This window comes from Prunus dulcis, chromosome 1 (assembly GCF_902201215.1).
Source record: "Prunus dulcis chromosome 1, ALMONDv2, whole genome shotgun sequence".
Lineage (NCBI taxonomy): Eukaryota > Viridiplantae > Streptophyta > Magnoliopsida > Rosales > Rosaceae > Prunus > Prunus dulcis.
The window spans coordinates 2,612,983-2,634,134 of NC_047650.1; the positions used below are offsets into that span (position 1 = coordinate 2,612,983).

At 36.5% G+C, this 21,152-nt stretch overlaps 4 protein-coding genes and 1 pseudogene across 4 annotated transcripts; 2 read left to right on the forward strand and 3 right to left on the reverse strand.

The window, feature by feature from the left end:
* Positions 1-1,354: 1,354 nt before the first annotated feature.
* On the forward strand, positions 1,355-4,750 carry LOC117614762 (WAT1-related protein At4g08300-like). The gene is made up of 7 exons (XM_034343663.1): positions 1,355-2,299; positions 2,550-2,612; positions 2,700-2,816; positions 2,897-3,128; positions 3,267-3,425; positions 3,501-3,652; positions 4,125-4,750. Exons 1-7 carry the CDS (start codon positions 2,091-2,093, stop codon positions 4,303-4,305), a joined length of 1,113 nt encoding a protein of 370 aa, XP_034199554.1. The 5' UTR covers positions 1,355-2,090; the 3' UTR covers positions 4,306-4,750.
* Positions 4,751-5,537: 787 nt separating this feature from the next.
* LOC117615427 lies at positions 5,538-7,615 on the forward strand (annotated as a pseudogene).
* A 275-nt stretch (positions 7,616-7,890) lies between these two features.
* On the reverse strand, positions 7,891-10,540 carry LOC117616399 (transcription factor bHLH104-like). The gene is made up of 4 exons (XM_034345706.1): positions 10,324-10,540; positions 10,118-10,198; positions 9,797-9,959; positions 7,891-8,433 (listed from the first exon to the last, which is right to left on the reverse strand). The coding sequence occupies exons 1-4, from the start codon at positions 10,491-10,493 to the stop codon at positions 8,176-8,178; spliced, it is 672 nt and encodes a 223-aa protein (XP_034201597.1). The 5' UTR covers positions 10,494-10,540; the 3' UTR covers positions 7,891-8,175.
* Positions 10,541-12,549: 2,009 nt separating this feature from the next.
* Positions 12,550-16,758, reverse strand: LOC117615092 (electron transfer flavoprotein subunit beta, mitochondrial). Its single transcript, XM_034344095.1, has 5 exons — positions 16,555-16,758; positions 16,180-16,464; positions 15,977-16,057; positions 14,437-14,531; positions 12,550-12,927 (listed from the first exon to the last, which is right to left on the reverse strand). The coding sequence occupies exons 1-5, from the start codon at positions 16,621-16,623 to the stop codon at positions 12,702-12,704; spliced, it is 756 nt and encodes a 251-aa protein (XP_034199986.1). The 5' UTR covers positions 16,624-16,758; the 3' UTR covers positions 12,550-12,701.
* A 2,425-nt stretch (positions 16,759-19,183) lies between these two features.
* On the reverse strand, positions 19,184-20,801 carry LOC117614624 (RING-H2 finger protein ATL16). Its single transcript, XM_034343499.1, has one exon. It carries the CDS (start codon positions 20,464-20,466, stop codon positions 19,381-19,383), a length of 1,086 nt encoding a protein of 361 aa, XP_034199390.1. The 5' UTR covers positions 20,467-20,801; the 3' UTR covers positions 19,184-19,380.
* Positions 20,802-21,152: the final 351 nt, after the last annotated feature.

The following is a 21,152-nucleotide window of genomic DNA, read 5'->3' on the forward strand; positions in this document are numbered from 1 at the left end:
CAGTGAGCAAATTGCCATCTAAGTTCAGTGGTCCTCACTCCTCATATGTCTACTTGATGCATTTTGTTCGAATCCCACTGGAGGTATGCTATTTTATACAAAAAGCTACAGGAACCCATGGCTTGCTGGAAAGTGTGTCCATTTATTATATCAGTTTTATTAAACAAGTGTGCTTTAATCTTGCTTATGTTTGAGCAAGACACTTGCTTTGTGTCATTGGTATTTGTAATATTTTGGTAGGTATGTGTATCTGTGGAATGTGGTGTTGGCATAGGTCTGCAACAAATTAAACCTTGTGTGTCTTTCAAAGCAGTCTTTTCTGAAATTGATGGACCATCATATTGTGGGATAAGTGGCAGCAAGCAAGGCTGCAAGAGAAGTGTGTCTGTCTACCAACAAAAGTAAGTGGAAGCAGACAATGTTGGGTTAGTGGTTAGTGAGGGCCCAATGGCAGGTGAAAGTCAGAGAATCCCAATAACCTATCAGGCACTACTTTAGACACATTGTCATCAGTTATCATAACCCATTTGTCTCCCTAAAACTAAATTTAGAAGAAAAACACTCGAGTGCAACTTAAAAAACTTATGTGAAATAGCGATACAATTAAAGACTGTCACGTTAGAAAGATATCAGGGGTGGTATATCGCGATTGGCCGAATAGTAAAAGAGTGCTGCTAAATAAACCATAAAATTAACTGAGTACACCTTATAATTTAAGTTAACTCTAATATTTTAATTAAAATGTAAAATTAACAAAGTACACCCTATTTAACTACCAAAATAGCTCTAGTACAACACTCTAATACCAATCCTAAAGCAGGTTTCTCTTTTCACATGAATTTGTGCCCTCTTTTCAGATTTTAGATTTCATCAAATTCTTTAATTTCATAATACTAATCATAAACTAGTACTCGCTACGTTATTCATAAGCACCAAGTAATACGAAGACTTTTCTATGTCTGATAAGGGTTGAATATAGTGAGTAAGGTGTACTTATTAAAATTTTATTTGTTTCACAATTCAATATATCTTTTTTGGTCATTTTATATTAGAGTAAATTAGCAATTCAATAAATAGTTTGATAGTATGGTGTATTCAGTTAATTTTAGGGTTCGTTTAGCAGCACTCTAGTAAAATAGTGTTATTCCCGTTTTACACAAGTATTACTTATGTGGAATGGAGATAACACTGTTTTATTATTCTCGACCAATCAGAGTATGTCACACGTGATAATTTTTCTACTTGTCATACCATGATTGGTCGAAAAAATCCTTGTTTCACACAAGTTTTTTTGAATTTAGAGAGGCTCTAATAATCATGACCTGTACAACTCCTTAACAAAATGATTCCCACATGGGAAAGTATTTTGAAAATCTGAAAGATGAATATATGAAGTGTTGTCTCTTTCCAGTGTGGTCCTGGAAAATAGTGAATAGGAAGTTGTGTCTTTGATACCAGATCCAGATATTGCGGGTTGGGTTGAGCTCAGCAGAAGCTAATTCTTTCAAGGTGTGGTGGTGGGAGTTTGCTTAATGAAAAGCCTTCCTTAGACATCTGATATTTCTGATTGCAGTTTTATAAGTATAGCATACGATGTTTTTTTGTTCTGATTTTTCTGAATTTTTGGAATGGTTCCCTAATAATATCAATGATGCAAAAGTCATTTTCCAAATGGATATAATGACATAAACGATTATTGAGTAAGTAGAACAAACTCCATAAGCAGACAATTTACCTCCTTTCATGACAATGGACCAGCACATAATAACTTCTTTAAAAATCCATAAAAGTATGTTCTAATTAGAATTCCCTTATAATCTTCCATCAGGATATGAGAATATTGGATTAATTGATCAGGGCCATGCATGGTATCTTCTACTATTCCCCTATCTATTCGATAAAATGAAGACAGGAAATTGTTATCACATCAGAGGAACTTAATCAAGAACCTGATACTGTCAACATGAAACAAGAACCAACACTCAAACTATTCCACCATCCTCTATATAAACACATGCATGATGTGCTCCTCCAGCTTTGTCAAGAATTGAAATAGGAGAAGGGAGAAAGGGCACCAACCAGAGGAGGTTATGGCACAGGTGGCATGTAATGATCTTGGGGGAATTTACAAGAAGTTCAAGCCACACCTCCTCATGGTTTTAGCTCAGATGGGCTATACATTTCTGTATTTTATCACAGAAGCTTCCTTCAATCATGGGATGAACCCTCATGTCTACATAACTTATCGACATATTGTGGGCGGTGTAGTGATGTTCCCTTTTGCCTATGTTCTTGAAAGGTATATAATAGGGCAACATTCTTTTGTCAAATATCTGGCATGTTATGTTATATTAAAACTACCATCATGCGTTGAACTGTGTGTCCATTCAATCAATTATCTAGCAAGATCAATAGTTTAGAAACATAACATCTCAGACGGTCTGGTAAGAGAATATTTTTGCTTCTACACATAACTTTTAACATTTCTACATGCATATTGTCATTTAAGTTATGCGTTTAACTATTAATCTTTGATTCTCCTCCTGCAGGAAAGACAGACCAAAGCTCACATTAGCTCTTTTCTTGGAACTTTTTGTTCTTTCGCTTCTGGGGTAAGGACATGCAGAACCCATATATGTTTCTGGATAAAGGCAAAAATAAAGAGCTAGCTAATTAAGCGTCTTTGTCAATGGTTGCAGGGTGGGTTTGACTTTAAACATGTACTTTGCAAGCTTAAGATATACCTCTCCTACCTTCCTTGCATCAATAATCAACACCATAGCTTCCGTAACTTTTGTAATTGCGATTGTAATCAGGTTAGTGAACCTCTTAATTAATCCAGAAATCCGAAGCATCAAGTCATGTTTTACCCTTGATAAATTACCTTTGAATTCAGGTTGGAGGTTCTTAATCTTCGAAATCCTCGTGGGTTAGCGAAAGTTTTGGGAACCCTCGTCTCCTTAGCTGGTGTAATGACCATGACATTGTACAAGGGGCCTATTGTGAGAAATTTATGGCATCCATTAATCCATGTCGAAGGAAAATTCTCCATCCATGAGAACTGGTTGAAGGGTTCAATTCTTACTGTTGCAAGCTGCATATCATGGTCTATCTGGTACATTATGCAGGTTTTAGCCCTTACTCAAACCTATATTGTACATTGTGAAACATACACAACTATTACATATATGTGACACTAAAGATGGAATTTCTGATAATTCATAAGGTGATCTTGAAATAATTTTCTGATTAAAAAAAAAATGTAGGCAATTACATTGAAAAGATATCCTGCACAACTGTCACTGACTACCTGGATGAGCTTCATAGGGGCAGCACAATCAGCTATCTTCACAGTGTGTATAGAACATAGACGAGCTGCTTGGACAATTGGATTCAACATCGACCTCTGGTCCATATTATATGCTGTAAGTCTAATAAGAAAGTATGAAATGTTGCTTTACAGTAAGATTGATTGTTCTAATGTGGGTGGTGTATGGCAGGGAGTAGTGTGCTCTGGTCTTATAATCTTCATTCAACTATGGTGCACAGAAGAGAAGGGGCCAGTTTTCGTGACCATGTTTAATCCCGTTTCAACAATATTGGTGGCTGTTCTAGCATACTTCGTCCTCGGTGAAAGACTTTATACCGGCAGGTAACGTTTTGCATTATTCACCCTAATGCGCATTTACAGGTAGTTTCATGTATCTGGAGTTTAACTAAGGCATTGCAGGTATGCAGGGTTTCCTCATTGTCCAAAATGAAAACTTAGTATAATACATCAATAAAAGCAGTTTCCAGTTACTACTTTCAAGTAGTGGGTGCGCATGCGCATCCAATTGGGTAGACGGATCACATTTTCATGCCACATAAGTGAATCGCATTATGTGACAAGTAGGATCCATTTGTTATACTTTAATTATTATTACCAATTAGTAATTGAAACTTAACGTATCACATAATTTGATTCACTAATGTAGTCTAAAAATATGATTATTCCCTAATGCGTCCAAATGTATGATTGTTTTAGCATTAATATATCCAATTTTAACTGCGAGAGTGGGTTAAAAGTAGAGGGAGGTAGTGGCTTGGATGTTCTAACAGTTCATATGTGGTTTGTTGATCAGCATACTGGGGGCATTTATTGTCATCCTTGGCCTGTACTTGCTGTTGTGGGGAAAAGAAGGAGATGAAGTATACATCAAGTCAGAAGAGTCCTCTTATCAGACAACATATGAAGAGCACAAGGATAATAACATACAGAAAATCACTTCAGCTAAGAAGGATGTGCTACACGGTGAACCCTAAAGGTTAGATTGGATCATTCCCTAGAATCCATTGAGAGAGGGAATCGAAAACCAATAAAACTGTGAACAAGAAGAAGATGATGAAAGTAACAAGAAAAGTTGTGCGAGCAAACAAGGGAGGAAGAGAAAGGAAGTCCGCTTTAAACTTGCTCATACACAAGCTGCAGGAACCCGTGGCTCGCTCGAAAAAGTGTCCATTGATTAATGCATCATTTTTCCTATAGAAGTCTACTTTAAACTTCCTTATGTTTGAGCAGGACACTTTCTGTGTCATTTGTAATATTTTGTTAGCTCTTTTATTTATGGAATGCGATCTTGGCATAGGGTCTGCAGCAGCAAGAGAAGTGTTATTTACAATTGTGTCAACAACAAATGGTTACCAAAATAAGTCAGTGGAAGCAGAGGGATGTTGGCTTAGTGTTTGGTTACTGGCAGGTGAAAGTTAGAGAACCCCAATATGCCTTCTTTAAACACATTGTCATCCCTTATTATTAACCCATTAATTTGTCTCTTTAACTAAATTTAGAGGCTATTATTCATGACCTGCAGAAATTCCTTAACCAAAATGATTCCCACTTGGGAAAGTAAGTATTTTCTTAATCTGAAAGATGCATGTGTTTGAGTTGTCTGTTTTCAGTGTGGTCCTGGAAATAGTGAGTGGGAAGTTGTGTGCTCAGCAGAAGCTTCTCTTTCGAAGTGTGGTGTGGTGGGCGTTATTGCTTTCGTAAAACTAAAAAGCCTAACTTCTTCAGACATCTGATTTTTCTTTCTCTTTTTTTTTTTTTTTGGTATATAGGCATCTGATTTTTCAGATCGCAGTTTGTTAAGTACTGCACGCAATGTGACCCTATGCTGTCACGAAAATATAAAAAAATTGAAGTAGGGGGACAAAATAATTTCTTATTAAAGAAGGTGTTATCTGCACTCTCGCAATACATTTAAGAAAGCATTATTCGTACTACTGTAGTATTCTATAATCACTCATGTACAAGGATGTTTAGTTCATAAACCAAATTTATAGATGCATGATTTTCACTCACATCAATAATAAAGTCTTCAGTTGTAATAAGATTCTCGAATAATTCCCCGAAATCTATGGTGCAAAAATCATATTCCAAATTACATACCCAATATTATTATATTGAGCAATTTAATCAAGAACCTGATACTGTCAACATGAAACAAGAATCAAGACTCAACTATTCTATTACCCTCTATATGAAGAGAACATGCATGATGTGCTCCTCCATCTTGTCAAGAATTGAAACTTCAGAAGGACGAAAGGGACCAACCAGTGGAGGTTATGGCACAGGAGGCATGTAGTAACTTTTGGGGAGTTTACAGGAAGTTCAAGCCACACCTCCTCATGGTTTTAGCTCAGGTGGCCTTTACATTTCTATATTTTCTCACAGAAGCTTCTTTCAATCATGGGATGAACCCTCATGTCTACATAACTTATCGACATGTTGTGTCCGGCCTAGTGATGTTCCCTTTTGCCTATGTTCTTGAAAGGTAAATATATGCATAAAGTTGCCTTTGTACTTATAGGGTAACATTCTTTTGCAAGATATTTGGTGTCATCAATTTAGCACTGTATGTTAAACTAAGAGTCTATCCAATCAACATTGATCTAGTTAGATTTACTGTCTAGCAACATAACATGACAAACTGTTTGATAAGAGAACATTTTTCTACGTCCATCATGATAACTCCAACAATTCTACCTATTTTTTCATAGGTTTATTTATCGATCTTTAATTCTCCTCCTGCAGAAAACAGAGACCAAAGCTCACAATTGCTCTTTTCTTGGAACTTTTTGTTCTTTCTCTTCTTGGGTAAACACATATAGAAACCTTATATGCTTCTGATAAAGGAACAAAATAAATGGCTAATTAAGTGTCTTTTCCAATGGTTGCAGGGTGGGTTTGACTTTAAACATGTACTTTGCAAGCTTAAGATACACCTCTCCGACCTTCATTGCATCAATGGTGAACACCATAGCTTCCCTAACCTTTGTCATTGCAGTTGTACTCAGTTTAGTATACCTTTTCATCCATAAATCCAAAGAATAATTCGCATTTTATCCTTAATAAATTACTTATTAACTCAGGTTGGAGGTTCTTGATCTTCGAAGTCCTCGAGGGTTAGAGAAAGTTTTGGGAACCCTCGTCTCCTTAGCCGGTGTAATGACCATGACATTGTTCAAGGGGCCTATGGTGAGATATTTATGGCGTCCATTGATCCATATTCAAGGGAAATCCTCCATCCATGAGAACTGATTCAAGGGTTCAATTCTAACTGTTGCAAGCTGCATAACATGGTCTATATGGTACATTATGCAGGTTTTAGCCCTCATTCCACTATATTGCACCTACTGAGGTGTACACAACTATTACAAATGTGTATGCATATAGCACGATCTCATATTCACCGATTAACTACAAAATAAAATAAAACAATGCAGGCAATCACGTTGAAAAGATATCCTGCTCAACTGTCACTGACAACATGGATGGGCTTCATAGGGGCAGCACAATCAGCTGTCTTCACATTGTGCATAGAACATAGACGGGCAGCTTGGGCAATTGGATTCAACATTGACCTCTGGTCCATATTATATTCTGTGAGAATAATAAGTGGTAAATATGAAATGTTGCATTAAAAAAGGGAATCATAAGATTCTTCTAATGCGGGGGGCCTATATGGCAGGGAGCTGTGTGCTCCGGTCTAAAAATCTTCGTTCAACTATGGTGCACAGAAAAGAAAGGACCAGTTTTTGTGGCCATGTTTGATCCCGTTTCAACAGTATTTGTGGCTCTTCTAGCTTACTTTGTCCTCGGTGAAAGACTTTATACGGGCAGCTAATTTTTCGCACTATAATGCATTTACAAGTAATTGCACATATCTAGAGTTTAACTCATGCATTTACGAGTAATTGCACGTATCTAGAGTTTAACTGAGACATCAACCCAATAAAGAGACTGTATGCAAAACAAAAACTTTGTAAAATGCATCCAATTGGGTTAAGGGATTACATTTTCAATCCACGTTGTGTGACAAGTAGGATCCATATGTTACATTAATTTTCCTTGCCAATTAGCCACATAATTTGGTGTGGAAGGAGGTAATTCTAAAACTTCATGCGTGGTTTGTTCAGCATAATAGGGGCATTGAGTGTCATCCTTGGCCTATACTTGCTATTGTGGGGAAAAGAAAGTGATGAAGTTTACATCAAGTCAGAAGAGCACAAGCATAAAAACATACAGAAAATCACTTCAGCTAAGACCGATGTGCTACATGATGAACCATAAAGATTAGATTGGATCCTTCCCTGGAATCCTTTGAGAGGGAATTCACAAATCAAAATTCAGAAGCAATCATACCTAAAAGAAGAAGAAGGCAGCAAGAAAAGTTGAGTGAGCAAATATGGGAGCAAGAGAAAGAGACTGTACACTACTAATTTCTGCTACAAATTCCAAATTGATTAAAAAAGATTCCAAATTCACCTTTCCACAAAATTCCATCTATTGTTTTGCTTGTTATATTTATTTGTTTGGATCTCTTATTTATTCAAGCAATCCTCAAATTTCATCAACTTCAATATATGCACAATGCAGTTAGAAACATCAGAAAGTTAAAAACCAACACTGGATCATCTTACAGAAAAATATGGTGAACACTGGACCTTACTAATTGTTTTAATCCCAAAATGCCTTCTAGCTACATTTAACAATTCTGACAGAGACTTGCCACCAGCCAAACTAAATCAGGCAATTGAAACAGTGCTGACAAATAGATTGCCAACAAGCAACAAGATTGTCAGTAAATGTAAATGAAGGCATCTAAATTATCCAAATACTTGATGAAACATCTAAGCAGCAGGGGGCCGAAGTTCATGATCACGAGATGTATCACGGACCGATGGAGGTAAATAATGCCACATTGGAACCAGACTATAGCTAGGATACATTGCCATCTTGCTTGCCCCGGGATGATATGCAGCTGGGACTGCTGGGTGGGTTGGAACAAACCCAGAAGGTGAAATTGCCATACCTTTCAACTGCTGCTCCAACCTTTCTTTATCTGCTTTCAGTACAAGTTTCTCTTCACGGAGTTCATTCTTCTCTGCCTGTCATAGGCAAGAGCAGTCAACAAAGTGAGTACTCAAAACTTCTCTAGTAAAACTGAAATATAGGGAAAGTTTGAACCATCTAACAACCACCCTGATTCTAAATTCCAAATTGTACCTCAAGAGTTCAAAATAACCTTATGTTTCATTTGAAATTGAGGAATTTTAGTCTAATTGATTAAACCCTACCAATACATAAATATTTGAATCTGTAGGGGAAGAAAGCAACAAAAGTTTCTGTTTCTCTAAAACGTATTTTGTACACGGATTTTAAATGATGCATTGTACCTAGTTATTTCAAATTCAAAATATTGCATTAGTCATTTTGAACATGTTGTACTTTTTTTTTTTATGAATACTCCAACAAATGTAGACTTAATCTTGAAATTTCAATCTTGTGTCTTAATTTATATCTGGTCATTTTGAACATGTTGTAATTTCTTTTTATGAATACTCCAACAAATGTAGACTTAATCTTGAAATTTCAATCTTGTGTCTTAATCCGTGCATCCGAATGCACCTTTAAGTAATTCATGCCTCTGATTAAAAACAAAAGATTGAAAACCAGTCCATCATCCCAATGCAATGGGAGAGAAGTCAAGGTCAAAGAAAGAACCTGACCTAATGTTATGATGGATGAATGAAAGCTTACAAGAAAGTTATATAGGGATTCTACACACTTGAAAGGGGTATCTTGAATAGTTACGACCGTAAATTATGATAATAAAGGATAAGTTTTTGGTGGAACGAATCTTTTATAGAATCAACTTATACATGGTACAAATCAGGTCATTGTTGAAATGATTTATTGTATAATCTCCAGCCGAGAGGAGCTTGTCCAAGGTATCAAGTGAAGCAAAAGGAATGTTTGGAATTTTACCCGAGTTTACCACAAACAACACGGAAACAAATAACACTTTAAAATCAATCATAAAATCCTATCATAACTTTAAGATCATCTGAAGCAATTTTCTGTTCATTTTCAATCAACTCAAATAATTTTGAAATACTAGATAGCATAGATGGCTCAAAAGGATTAGCTGAAATGAAAAGAATATTGCTTTCAAACTCAGTGTTATTTGTCTTCTCCAACACTATAATTGAATGAATGAAGATGATCTAAAGCCTATCATGGCTACTTTCATTCTGGAGGTTCATACCTTCATCTAAAATCTATATATGAACATGATCATAACTTTTATTGACATGCTCTCAACCCAGCCAGGGAGGCAAAGATTGAAATACCAAGATATGTTTTTGACAAACTCTGTGCCAGCTACCAAATGGTCCAAATCTCATAATATAACTTTTATTTAAAAGAAAACAAAAATACTTTAAGTAAATGCGCTAGGAAATGATGAACCTTTAAACTTTTTACTTCTTCGAGTAACTTTTGATTTGTTTCTTTGAGCTCCTGAGCTTCAGCTCTCAGCTGGGTCAAAACCCTTATGGCATCATCAAGAATAGCAGGCTTGTCAGATTTGGGCGGTCTCCCAGGTTCTAAAACAGCGCTCAACTCCACAAACCTGTAAGAAGAATCAAAACCAACATGTTTCCAATCAAAAATAAATAAATAAAAATAATAAAATCTACTCATCTGATCAATACAAATTAACCCAATTCAACAAAAAACAAAAAACAAAAGACAAAAAGAAAAGACAGAAAAATGAGATTGGATGCATGCCTGTCATTCAATCTCTCCCTCCTCAACTTCTCACGGCAAGCCTTCGCCCCAGACCCAGGGCAAGAAGAATCGGTTCGTCCCCTGTTTCATGATCAAACCCAACAACCAAAACACCATAAAAATGTCAAAAAGCTTGGCACTTTCAGAACACAGAAAGCAATTACATTACTGCAGATTCACGGGAAAATGAAAAAACAAGAAAGTACCTTTTGCGAGGGCACTCTTTTTCCGGTGAGAAAGCAGCAGGAACATCAACAGCAGAGAATTCGAATTCCCTAAATGAAGGAGTGTCATTAGGCCAAAGGAAATCGCTGGGCTGGGTCGTCTCGTCGATGTAATCAAGATACTCTATCCATTCCTCCATCAGAGAATACATGAGAGACTGAGTCCTATTCTATTAATATGATTCCAAAGACTTTTGATGCACAATTTAATTAATTAATTATTTTTAATATAAAATAAATGCGCACAAAACAAATTGAGCATGTAGTTTATTACTTTAGTTTTTTTTTTTCCTGAATTATAAAACCCGAATTTGGAAAAAAAAAAAAAAAAAAATAGTGTATGTGGAGAGATTAGGTGGCCTGATCACTGGTGTTATCAATTCACATACATTTTAAGGACCTAGAATTTTACTATTTAAGATTTACAATTTGGATAATAGGACCATATGCATGTAATTTATATGGATAAATTGGTATATTTGGTGATGTTTCCTTAGCACCGAAAATTTGACATGGGCTTCCAAATCCTTTCCAACTACTTGTATTTTGCATCAATAAAACTCTTGTTAATTATATACACTCCAACAAATATTCTTTTTGTTTTCACGAGAGGTTATTGAGGTAGGATCACAATAGGTGACTAATGGAAGTGCTAGTAATCGGAAGCCTAATTTTATTCGAATCGGGTCTCAAATTGCCTAATTTTGTTCGATTTAGGTCTCAAACTGCTCAATTTTATTCGATTTAAGTCTCAAATTGCAACCAAATCAATGTTAACAGCAAGATTCAGTTTAGTTCGGTGAGGTTTATATAGTGTGGTCATAGAACAACCTTACATGAATGATGAAAATGGTAATCTTTCTAAATAATTATACGTATATCAAGACTTGGAACAATGCATGTTTAATCCCAATACAATGAATAATTAAGATGAATCTAATAGAAACTTTAAATAAGGCTGCTATTAATGAAGATGAATGAACCGTGTAATAAATGATCTATGAACTCTCTTAATTTTTGGACCAAAATCCCGCCTCAACTTCTTTCATAAATAATTAACTAAATATCTTATGCTCTCTTATATAATATTTAAGCGAATTTGACACTATAAATTGAACAAAGACTCTTAGCATAAGAGAAGTTTTGAGAGAGATGAATGTATAAGACGTAACACAACAGTAAACGAAGATGATAACAGATAAATATGTGGTTTGATTGGGGTTAGAGAATTTCAAATAATCCAAATTGAACCCAATAAAATTAAGTATTGCTTGTTTCAAATCGGTCCTGTAAAGATTGGTTTAGTTTTAACTGGTTTCAACGGTTTGGGTGGTGTTTTACTTACCTACCCCTAGACGGAAGAAATCAATCAGGTTTAATAATTGGTCTTTGTGGGCCTCATAAAAGAAACCATTTTCTAATACATTATAATATAGTGCGGATGCATATGTCAACAGTTTTTGATTTAAAGGAAAAAAATAATGTCATTGTCACTCCAAAGTCTAGACCAGCAGCTAATAGAAAATAAACCATTTTATTGTCAATGATCAAATGATGATTTGCGCAACCTTAATAAATCAAAATCATTGCCACCAAGTAAAGGAAAAGAAGATCATTACCGAGTTCGAAAGAGTAAGACGGACGAAAAAATAATAGAGAAATACTAGCTACTTTCCTCTTGCCATGTCTATCATGAAAAAATATTAGCTACCTTCCCTCTTGGCATGGCCATCATATTCGTCAAGCTACACACCACCCATGAATCAAACAAGAAGATAAATGATAAGAACGTTAAAAAAGCATAACATGCCAAAAGAGCATTTAAACTTTGTTCTCTGTCTCTCCGTTCTTCTGTTTTCATGTCATAATGGATCAAGAATAAACATCTCCAAGAATAATTGGTACTGACTCAATTTAGGAGGCATCATATACAACATCAAGTTTTCATTTGCCAAACAGAGCCTGGGCAGGTATCAGGAGGAGCCACCAAATTTGCATGGATTCATAACTTGTAGACAGCAACACAAGCATCACTACAAATCTTGAATTTCTTTAACACAAAAGAGCATCTTTGCCCTCCTGAACTTCTTATAATTATAAGTCCATAATTAACCACTCATAGAATATGCTCTGCAAAGATGCATAGGTGCTCAAGTGCGGTCATTTTCAGTAGGCCATAGAATGATTAAGATCTTATTAAGCTTTGGATTAAATTAAAAAAAAAAACATATTATTAAACTGGAAGATCACTTTCAGAGTTGAAATTTATCTATCTTGTTCCCATACAATGGCAGTTACCATTCCTTAGAAGCAACAGCTTGATCAGCACACAGCTTTGAAGCAAAACAGTGAAAGAAAAATTAAATCACATGGGCTTCGTTCTTAAGCTTGTCAATCAACTCATCCACAGAAGAAAGGATGACCCCTGCTTTTCTTTTGGGAGGTTCGGTGACTTGAACCTCCTCTATATCGGATTTGATTTCCACATTCAGATCCTCTGGAGTAAATTTCTTTATGGCCTTTGATTTCGCTTTCATTATGTTGGGGAGAGTTGCATACCTTGGTTGGTTCAGCCTCAAATCAGTGCTGCAAGAGGGCCACGGAACCAAGTATTAATTCAGAATTTTCACCAAAGATCAGGTTTAGACAATATTCCTCCTCCTTCCCTGGCATTCATGTGTGTATGTGATGATCTTTTGGCTGGTTTTCAGTCCATCACTTTAATTGATATTTCAAATTTTCTAATATAAAATATCTAAAGTTGAACCCTTCAAACTATTGTGACATCACCAAGTAACAAGTTTTCTTAAAATATTATCAAAATTATGTCATTATCACACTTCTTTCACATTTGTCAATTTAAAGATAGGCCATTTTAGACTTTTAGTATCATTTTACGTGGCAAGACCATTTGTCTATATATTGATCACTTTTTTTCTTTTAAGGAGAGGGGGGTGGTGGGGTGCTTATCTTTCTGAATCATATTCTTATTTTACGCATGCTGTCCGTGTTAAGAAAATAAATTGTTTTTTGGAAACTAATTTGATACTGATACATAGACAAAATAGTAAAGAAGTAATAATTATATAAGTTCAGCAATTCTAGGATTACCCTACCTATCTTAATTGAACACTTGAGCTTTATTGTCTCAGCCTTACTTCTTACACTTCTCTGTTTTTGATGGCCTAGCCAATTGGTTTGAAGCTAATCCAAGGTGTAGTAATCCTAGTCAGCTTGGTCTGGCTTGGAATTTAATCTTTACAGTCACTTGGTGGTTTCTGTGGGTGTGTTGTTATGTGTTCGATTCTGATTTTCAAATTCCTAGAGAACCAAGTAATTGAATCCTTCGACTGGCTCAAGGTTAAACGGGTCCTTAGTTGCAGACCTCTTCGTGCCCAAGCTTTATTGGTTTGGTAACCCCCTTCGTCAAGGTTACTTGAAGCTGAATGTGGATGGTTCTAGATAAGGGCCTGACGATTATCTAGATGCTGGGGGCTAATCTGAGACTGGAAGGTTTAAGGGCGAACATCAGCTCAGGTGATATCATTCCAGCTGAACTTTGGGCTTTACACCATGGTCTTAAGATGGCTTGGGATAAAAAAAATTTCAATCTGTTGGTTGAAGTTGATTCAGCAATTATTCTTCGTCTGATTTTAGGATCTGTCAGCACCAACCATCCTTTCATTGGTCTCGCCATTGAGTGTATATGTTTAAGCAGAGGTGGTTTCTATTGCTTCGTGTCTGTCCCATGATCATCAGGAACTCAATTTTGGCAGCCGATAGTTGAATTTCACCAGCAGTGTTGGGAAATAAATTTTTGCTTAGTGTGGGTTGTCTAGTGTTTTGGGTTTAGGCCCTCCATACAGGAGTATATATGTTATAACTAAACCAAGTAAATGGGCCAGCTTTTTTATTTCTGAATCATTCATATTTTTCAATTTTATGATATTTCTCCGTCCAATTAATCCAGTGTGTGTGTACAAATAAGCATGGTGCAACATTTTTGTCTTTGAAGTGCTTTGAAATTTGGGTGAGGATGGAGATAGATGCATCCAAGTGTCCAAAAACAAATACACGAGAAGATCTGATACTTACGTGATCACTGCTGGCATATCTAGACACAAAGTCTCAAGACCACCATCTACCTCTCTGTCCACTGTCACTATTTGCTTCTCCTTATCCAGCACAACCTACTGGAAATATTTAGTCATATGAAGAAATTCATAACAAGTTTTGTCTGAAAATCAAAATAGAACAAAATGCACTATCAATGACGCAACGCATGTCATTCTCTGTGAAATTCTGTTCAATGTTAACTCAGAGAGACAACTAAAAACATGCAAAGAAGTAACAGTAGAGAAAAACATATTACTTCTACGAATCATCTACATTGCTATATATGTATAGATTTTAAAATGGACATGTGTTCTCATGAATACAAAAATGAAAGGACAACGTATTTGTTTCAGCTGAGAGGATAATGTCTTTGTGATGGAGTAAAGAGAAGGCAAATAAGATTCTTTTTTTAAGAAAATAAATGAAATTTAGGAATAACAGGGATTTAAGGATGAGAAATAGAAGTAAGTTTTAGTAGAAACAGAACCACATCTCTCCAAATAAACCAGGTACTTCAAATATCAGAGGTCCCTGACCCATTATGTTGTCTGATGTTACTGAATTTAAACAAAGACTGGCCATAAACCAAAGAACTTAAGGTAAGCACATTGACCAAGAGAGCAACTAGATTCTCAGATTGTCAAAACTCAAGATAACTAACATGTGACAAGATCGGTATAATGCTTCTAAGGCTCTAACTATACTCTCAACCACTTCAACTAATGTTCTTTACACCCTTGTTTCACTTTAGAGCCTTTCATCTGCAACTCTTCCTTGTGGCACGCCTAATTTCAGAATTCACTTTCATCAGGGCAAACAAACTCTTGAAAAGCAGTATTCAATTTTCCACTAGTTATTGCCTATGCTATAAGGGCCCTCAGAAGCCATAAGGTATCCAGGTCAATAGGGATATCTGCAGAATAGATGTATCTCGAAGGCATAGAGAGAGGAACACCTCCCAAACCTTAACTTCCTGATTTTAATTTCTTCAGAAGTCTCCCTGCTGCAGGAATATTATACTATGGAGTGAAACTACAAAACGGGGTAGTGCTTCTAGCCAGCCAGCTAAGCTTTATATTTATTGACTATAATACCAAAACAAAGTCATTTGTGCCTCCTGGCCACTACAATTAAAAGGAATGTAAACAAAATCCTTTGCTCAGCCCTTAAAAACAAACGAGAAACTAGAAACTGATAATCAGCAGCATCAACAAACTAATATTAACTACTAAGCTTTGAGGCTAGATGGTTCGAATTCTTAAATTACCGATTAAAAGTCCCAAAAACGACATCTGGATTCAAACATAGTCTCATATTCGCCTACATTTAAAACTTCAACTTATAATGCATGAACATATTAATGATCATGTTCCTCAATTACTTAATGGTGTGAAACAAAATACCACAAGGAAGCAAGCAATGTAAGTATGCAAGTTGTAAGCAGCATATTTCTTCTCTACCTGAATGAATTAGGGCCTTTCTCTTTTTTAATGAGTGAACAGAGAAATAAATAACTAACCTTTGAAGCAAAGGTCCCTTGAGGCCAGTTCAGCAGCCCTGCCACCATTTGCCCCGTTTGATTGCAATCATCGTCAATAGCCTACACATTTACTCAATATATGTCTAAAGGATAATACTTTCACTTCTTTAAACCAAAACCAACAATGCAAACACACAAAACCCAAATCTTTAAAACTAAAAGAAAATAGATTTAAGAAAAACCTGCTTGCCAAGAATGAGAAGGCCAGGCTTCTCAACCTCCACGAGGGCTCTCAAAAGCTTAGCAACAGACAAAGGGTACAGAGGACCACTAGTCTCCACATGAATGCCCCTATCAGCTCCCATAGCAAGGCCTGTCCTGAGCGTATCGACGCACTGCTTTAGACCCATGGTGACGGCCACGACCTCCGAGGCCATGCCCGCCTCTTTGATCCGAAGGGCCTCCTCCAAAGCAATCTCGCAGAATGGGTTCATCGACATCTTCACGTTCTGGGTCTCCACGCCGCTCTGTGTAACAAAACGAAATGAAACTGTTCGATTAGAAAGACATGATTTTGGAATGAAATACGAACTGGGTTTGTGTTGGATTGGCCTTGCCTTATCGGATTTGACTCGGATTTTGACGGCGTAGTCGACGACCCGCTTTATCGCCACCATTATCTTCATGGTTTCTTTCTTCTGCTCGGTCTGCTTGCCAAGAATGGTGATTGGAATTGGATAATCCGGTGTGAGAAGAAGAGTGAGGAGAGAGAGTTGGAAACGGCATTGGCATTGCTGAGCTAGCAGCTACTACTAGTAGATAAATGGTGCCCGCAACTTTCCTAGTATAATAAGCTCGCATTTTATATGTGACCAAATAAATAAATAAAAAGCTCTCATTTTGTATTTTCTTTTGTTTTCTTCTTCACTATTTGAATCCGAAGACAAATGGAAAATCCACACGTATTAATTTTTTCTTTTGTCGAAAAATTCACATGCATTATAACAGCAAAAAATCCCGACCAGGAAAATATAATACAAGAAAATATGTACTATCATAAATACTACATGCTCAGCTAATCTAATTGAGTGTAAGGAGGCGGGCTTATTGTCATGACCAACTTATCTAACTCACATATATATATATGCATAAATAATTTAGTTAAATTGAACTTGATGGTGTTTTAGGTGGTGCTCATGTTGCCCTATTTAATAATTATGTTGTAACCATATATCTAAGGTCTAGACCCGTTACTTTTTATGGCTCATTCATGCTTGTGCCCAAGCCCATTTACTTGTGCTGTCGGCCTCATCCGTGTTGTGTCCATGTTGTGTTTTATAATTTCTAATCACAGACAAATCTAATGAAGCCCCACACATGCCTCATATTCCCGGGCAATAGATCCACACCCATACACACAGAACATGGCTCTTATGAAAGCGGCGTTGTCGGGGACCATCAATCTTTTTTTGGTATAGAAAAGTTTAGAGGAGGGGAGGCTATCCATCTTAAGGCTAGGGCATCTAAGGTAAGGCCAGGGCATCTAAGATTTTTTTGAGGATTTACACGGAATTTTAGCTCATTCTTTGATTTTTATAGATTATCTACTTAAAGGGATTGTCGACAGTGGGACTCGAACTTAGGCATGAATAACGAAAAAAACGATTCTTACCAACTCACCCAATCCTGTGAGTGACCATCAGTCTTTTCACGCACACAGTGCCTACTGTTTTATGATTCTATTCTATTCTAACTCTACAGAAACTAGTCTTTTTGTTTTTGCTAGCTGATGGAAAATCTCTATACTCAGTGAGAAACCAACAGTGGATTTCAGGGATGTGAACCCAAAATACAGCTTTATGAAACTTTTGTTTGGAGCATATTCGAAGGCAGTGAGACATTGTTCTTGACACCTTACCCAACCCAACCTCTTGCAACAGTCTTGCACATTAATTAGAGAACTATGCAGGATTTTGACATAAGATTTGACTTCTGTAGCAACTATTGACTGTCGAGAAAATTAGAATGCACAGACTCAAAGGGGAAGAATAAAATAATTCATTCAGGATGAACTGGTTTTCTTTTTTGAGTAAATAATTGTAGTATTTGGCGCAGTCCATCCACTGAAAACTGACTGTAGTATTTATTTATAGAGTTTGTCCGTGACTCAAATTGTATGCCAGAAGACACAAACCACAAGTATATAAACATAGTTGTCAGAATAGTAATAGTAAGTAGCTAACTACTGTTCCTGCATATCAAATTGGACCAATCCCAATAGCCCTCACTTGAATGAACTCTGTGGCTTTCCTTTTTGCTAAAGGAATTGACCCTTGCTTTGTAGAAAACTTCACTATCAACTGTATACAAAGTGTTTATTACCTGTTAATCATGTAACGAGAGATATCGACATATAATTATATCCGTCACGACTTGCAATTATTTTCTCATTTATTTAACTTTGTACCCATTATAAATATAATTATATCCGTCACGACTTGCAATTATTTTCTCATTTATTTAACTTTGTACCCATTATAAGTTGAAATTGAACTTTGGCAAAGCAAAAGTGATGATAAGACAATTATATACACTCTCACAATTAGAGCTATTACGTGCCACTAATCTCGCCTCATTGAAGATTTTTTCGTCACAAAAGTGCAGTGTATTGATTTAGTGAATATTTTGACACAAACCTAATTTCAAAAAAATAAATCACTATCTCATTTTCGTGTATGATTGGAGATATCATTTGATTTCTAGGTAAGTAGGTTAATATTCCAGACTGGAAAATAGTTGGCATCATTGAGAGAAGAACCTCACCAAACCATACATATGAACAAACCATATATACTTCCCTTCTTCCAGCATTAGCATTATTGATGATCACACATGAAGGCACTTAATTATATGATTGTTTCAAATTGAAGAGGACCCATATCTGCCAACTTAATCAAATGGAAAGGGACCTTCCTCCTTTTACACGCTTTGTAATCTTTGGATTCTGCTAGTTGGTCTACACAAAGGGGCCTCCTCCATGCTCAATTCCTTTTTCTTTCCTTTAAAAATAATTTGATTCTTGTGGTTGGTCTGTCTTTCTCTGATCAGCAACAATGAAATTCACAATTATTCAATTCAATATAGGTGGGTGGGAAAAAGGATCATTTGAAAAAATAATAATAATATTGAAAAAAAAAAAAGGAATAAAAAGTGGTAATTTCAGCAATGATGCCCAATCCCACCACATAAACCAAAAAGAAATTCCATAGAGCGCTATGGTTTCAAATTTCAATTGAATATGGCTATATGACATTAACAAATCCTTTAATCTCTCAATAATACATCTAAAATCTCTATCTCACAAAAAAAACACTAAAAACTTGCAAAATCCCAAGAAGAAAAAAAGAAGGCAGACTAGAAGGAAAAAAAAAAAAAAACTTGGCCTATGTCTCCAAATAAACAGGAAGAATTGCACTTCTAGATCCCCTACCATTTCCAAAAGAAAAGAAAGATCTTCTAACCCTACCACTACTACTACAACCTTCAATGGGACTCATCTCACTGACTTGCCTGTGCTGCTGCTGCTGCTGCTGCTGCACAGCCTCTTGAACTGCCAAATAGAGCTGCCTATCAGCTGAAGAGTCCATTGAGAAAGACCTCCTTATGGGTTGGATTGAGAACTGCTCATCTTTGCCTCTAATGTCAATACATTCATCCCCCATGCTTGTAACCTTGTTGTGAAACTTTCTTGCTAATTTCTTGGGCACACTTCTGATTTCCAATTTCCTTGGTGAAGGGCTAATAGAAATCACTGACGCCTCCCCTGAATTCAGTCTTTCTTGCCTCCCAAGCATTGTTTGCTCCATCGAATTATCGTTACTCAATTCGATCACCACGTAGTCTTCATCACCGCCACTTAGGCTACCTGCATATGGACTTGGATCTTGGGGTGAAGAGCTTGGAGCAACAATTCGATCGAATGGAAACCGGGTTGTGGTCGAAATGCTTGTTCTGCAAAGTGGGCAATTGGCATTGCTTTGAAGCCAAACATCAATGCAATCAATGTGAAAAATGTGGCTGCAATTTGGTATGATCCTCAGCTTCTCATCTTCTTGGAACTCATTCAAGCAAACTGCACACTCACAAAAGCTTCCCTCTTCAAATCCTCTGTTCCTATCTTTCTTGAATTGCAACAATGGGATTGATCTGATCACAGCCTCATCAAGCCCTCGAGTCTCTAACCCGGGAGAGTAGGCCATTAGCTGGTCTTCATCGCGCCTATTTCGCGATAATGAGAATCGTCTGAGAAGATCAACACGGTGCCAATTAAGGCAGCATTTGATCACAAAGATGTAGTAGCTCACAAGCAAGAAAGCTGTGGCTATAATTCCTATTATGGCAATGGCTATAATGGGGAAACTTGTGTCTGAATGATGAACAGGAGCCCCAAAGATTGTCCTTCCTGGACTTGTTGTTGGAGGAAGAGCTTGTGACAAATGGATCAAGTAGCTTTTGCTTACAAGATCCATGAAACTGGAGGCTCCTATGACCAATAAAAACTACTTGGGTTTTCTTAGATCTTGAAACTTGTACAACAAAAATATGCCGACAGAGAGAAAATACACAGAACCATGAAACTCGCAAGAAGTGAGATGAATTAATGCTTGATTAGCAAAGATCTAAACTAGAGAGAAAACCCAGTTTGGACTGAGTTGGAGAAGGTAGATTTGGAAAGGTGGATATGAAATCAAATGGAAGAATGAGCTAGAAGCATTGAGAAGAGAGAAAAAGAAGGAAAACCCAGGTGGGAATTAATGAAAGTGATGTTGAGAAGACATGAATGGGGCTTGAAATTCAATGAAAATGTGCTCTGCTCAACTTTTTCTTTTTATGGTCTGAGTCTTTGGCTCAGAATGCTTACGTAGTTGGTGAATTTAGAAAATTGCTTAAGTGTCAAGTGTCTCTCGATAATGGTACATTTTGTTATTAAATTTTGTACATTTTATTATTTAATTAATATTACAGAAACGTATGGCAGTATGGTTATTATATATATATAAAGGAGGTTGTATAGAATGGACAGCTCCCCACCATGACTCATATAGGGGTATTGCATGTTTTTTTTTTTCTTTGATATAAGCGACATTAAGTAGGGTGGTCGAAAACTGAACCTTCATGACATTTTAGTTGTTTGTGTGTGTGTGAGAAACTCTCT

Bases quoted from the DNA above. Each gene is read 5' to 3' on its own strand.
- LOC117614762 (XM_034343663.1), top strand. From the start codon at position 2,091: ATGGCACAGGTGGCATGTAATGATCTTGGGGGAATTTACAAGAAGTTC. The intron at 2,613-2,699 runs GTAAGGACATGC...CAATGGTTGCAG, and splicing joins TTTGTTCTTTCGCTTCTGGG to GGTGGGTTTGACTTTAAACA. The intron at 3,129-3,266 runs GTTTTAGCCCTT...AAAAAAATGTAG, and splicing joins CTATCTGGTACATTATGCAG to GCAATTACATTGAAAAGATA.
- LOC117616399 (XM_034345706.1), bottom strand. From the start codon at position 10,493: ATGTATTCTCTGATGGAGGAATGGATAGAGTATCTTGATTACATCGAC. The intron at 10,199-10,323 runs GTACTTTCTTGT...ATCATGAAACAG, and splicing joins AAAGAGTGCCCTCGCAAAAG to GGGACGAACCGATTCTTCTT. The intron at 9,960-10,117 runs GCATGCATCCAA...TTCTTCTTACAG, and splicing joins AGGGAGAGATTGAATGACAG to GTTTGTGGAGTTGAGCGCTG.
- LOC117615092 (XM_034344095.1), bottom strand. From the start codon at position 16,623: ATGAAGATAATGGTGGCGATAAAGCGGGTCGTCGACTACGCCGTCAAA. The intron at 14,532-15,976 runs GTTAGTTATTTA...TATTTCCAGTAG, and splicing joins AAGGGACCTTTGCTTCAAAG to GTTGTGCTGGATAAGGAGAA. The intron at 12,928-14,436 runs GTAAGTATCAGA...GCCCTCTTGCAG, and splicing joins GATATGCCAGCAGTGATCAC to CACTGATTTGAGGCTGAACC.
- LOC117614624 (XM_034343499.1), bottom strand. From the start codon at position 20,466: ATGGATCTTGTAAGCAAAAGCTACTTGATCCATTTGTCACAAGCTCTT.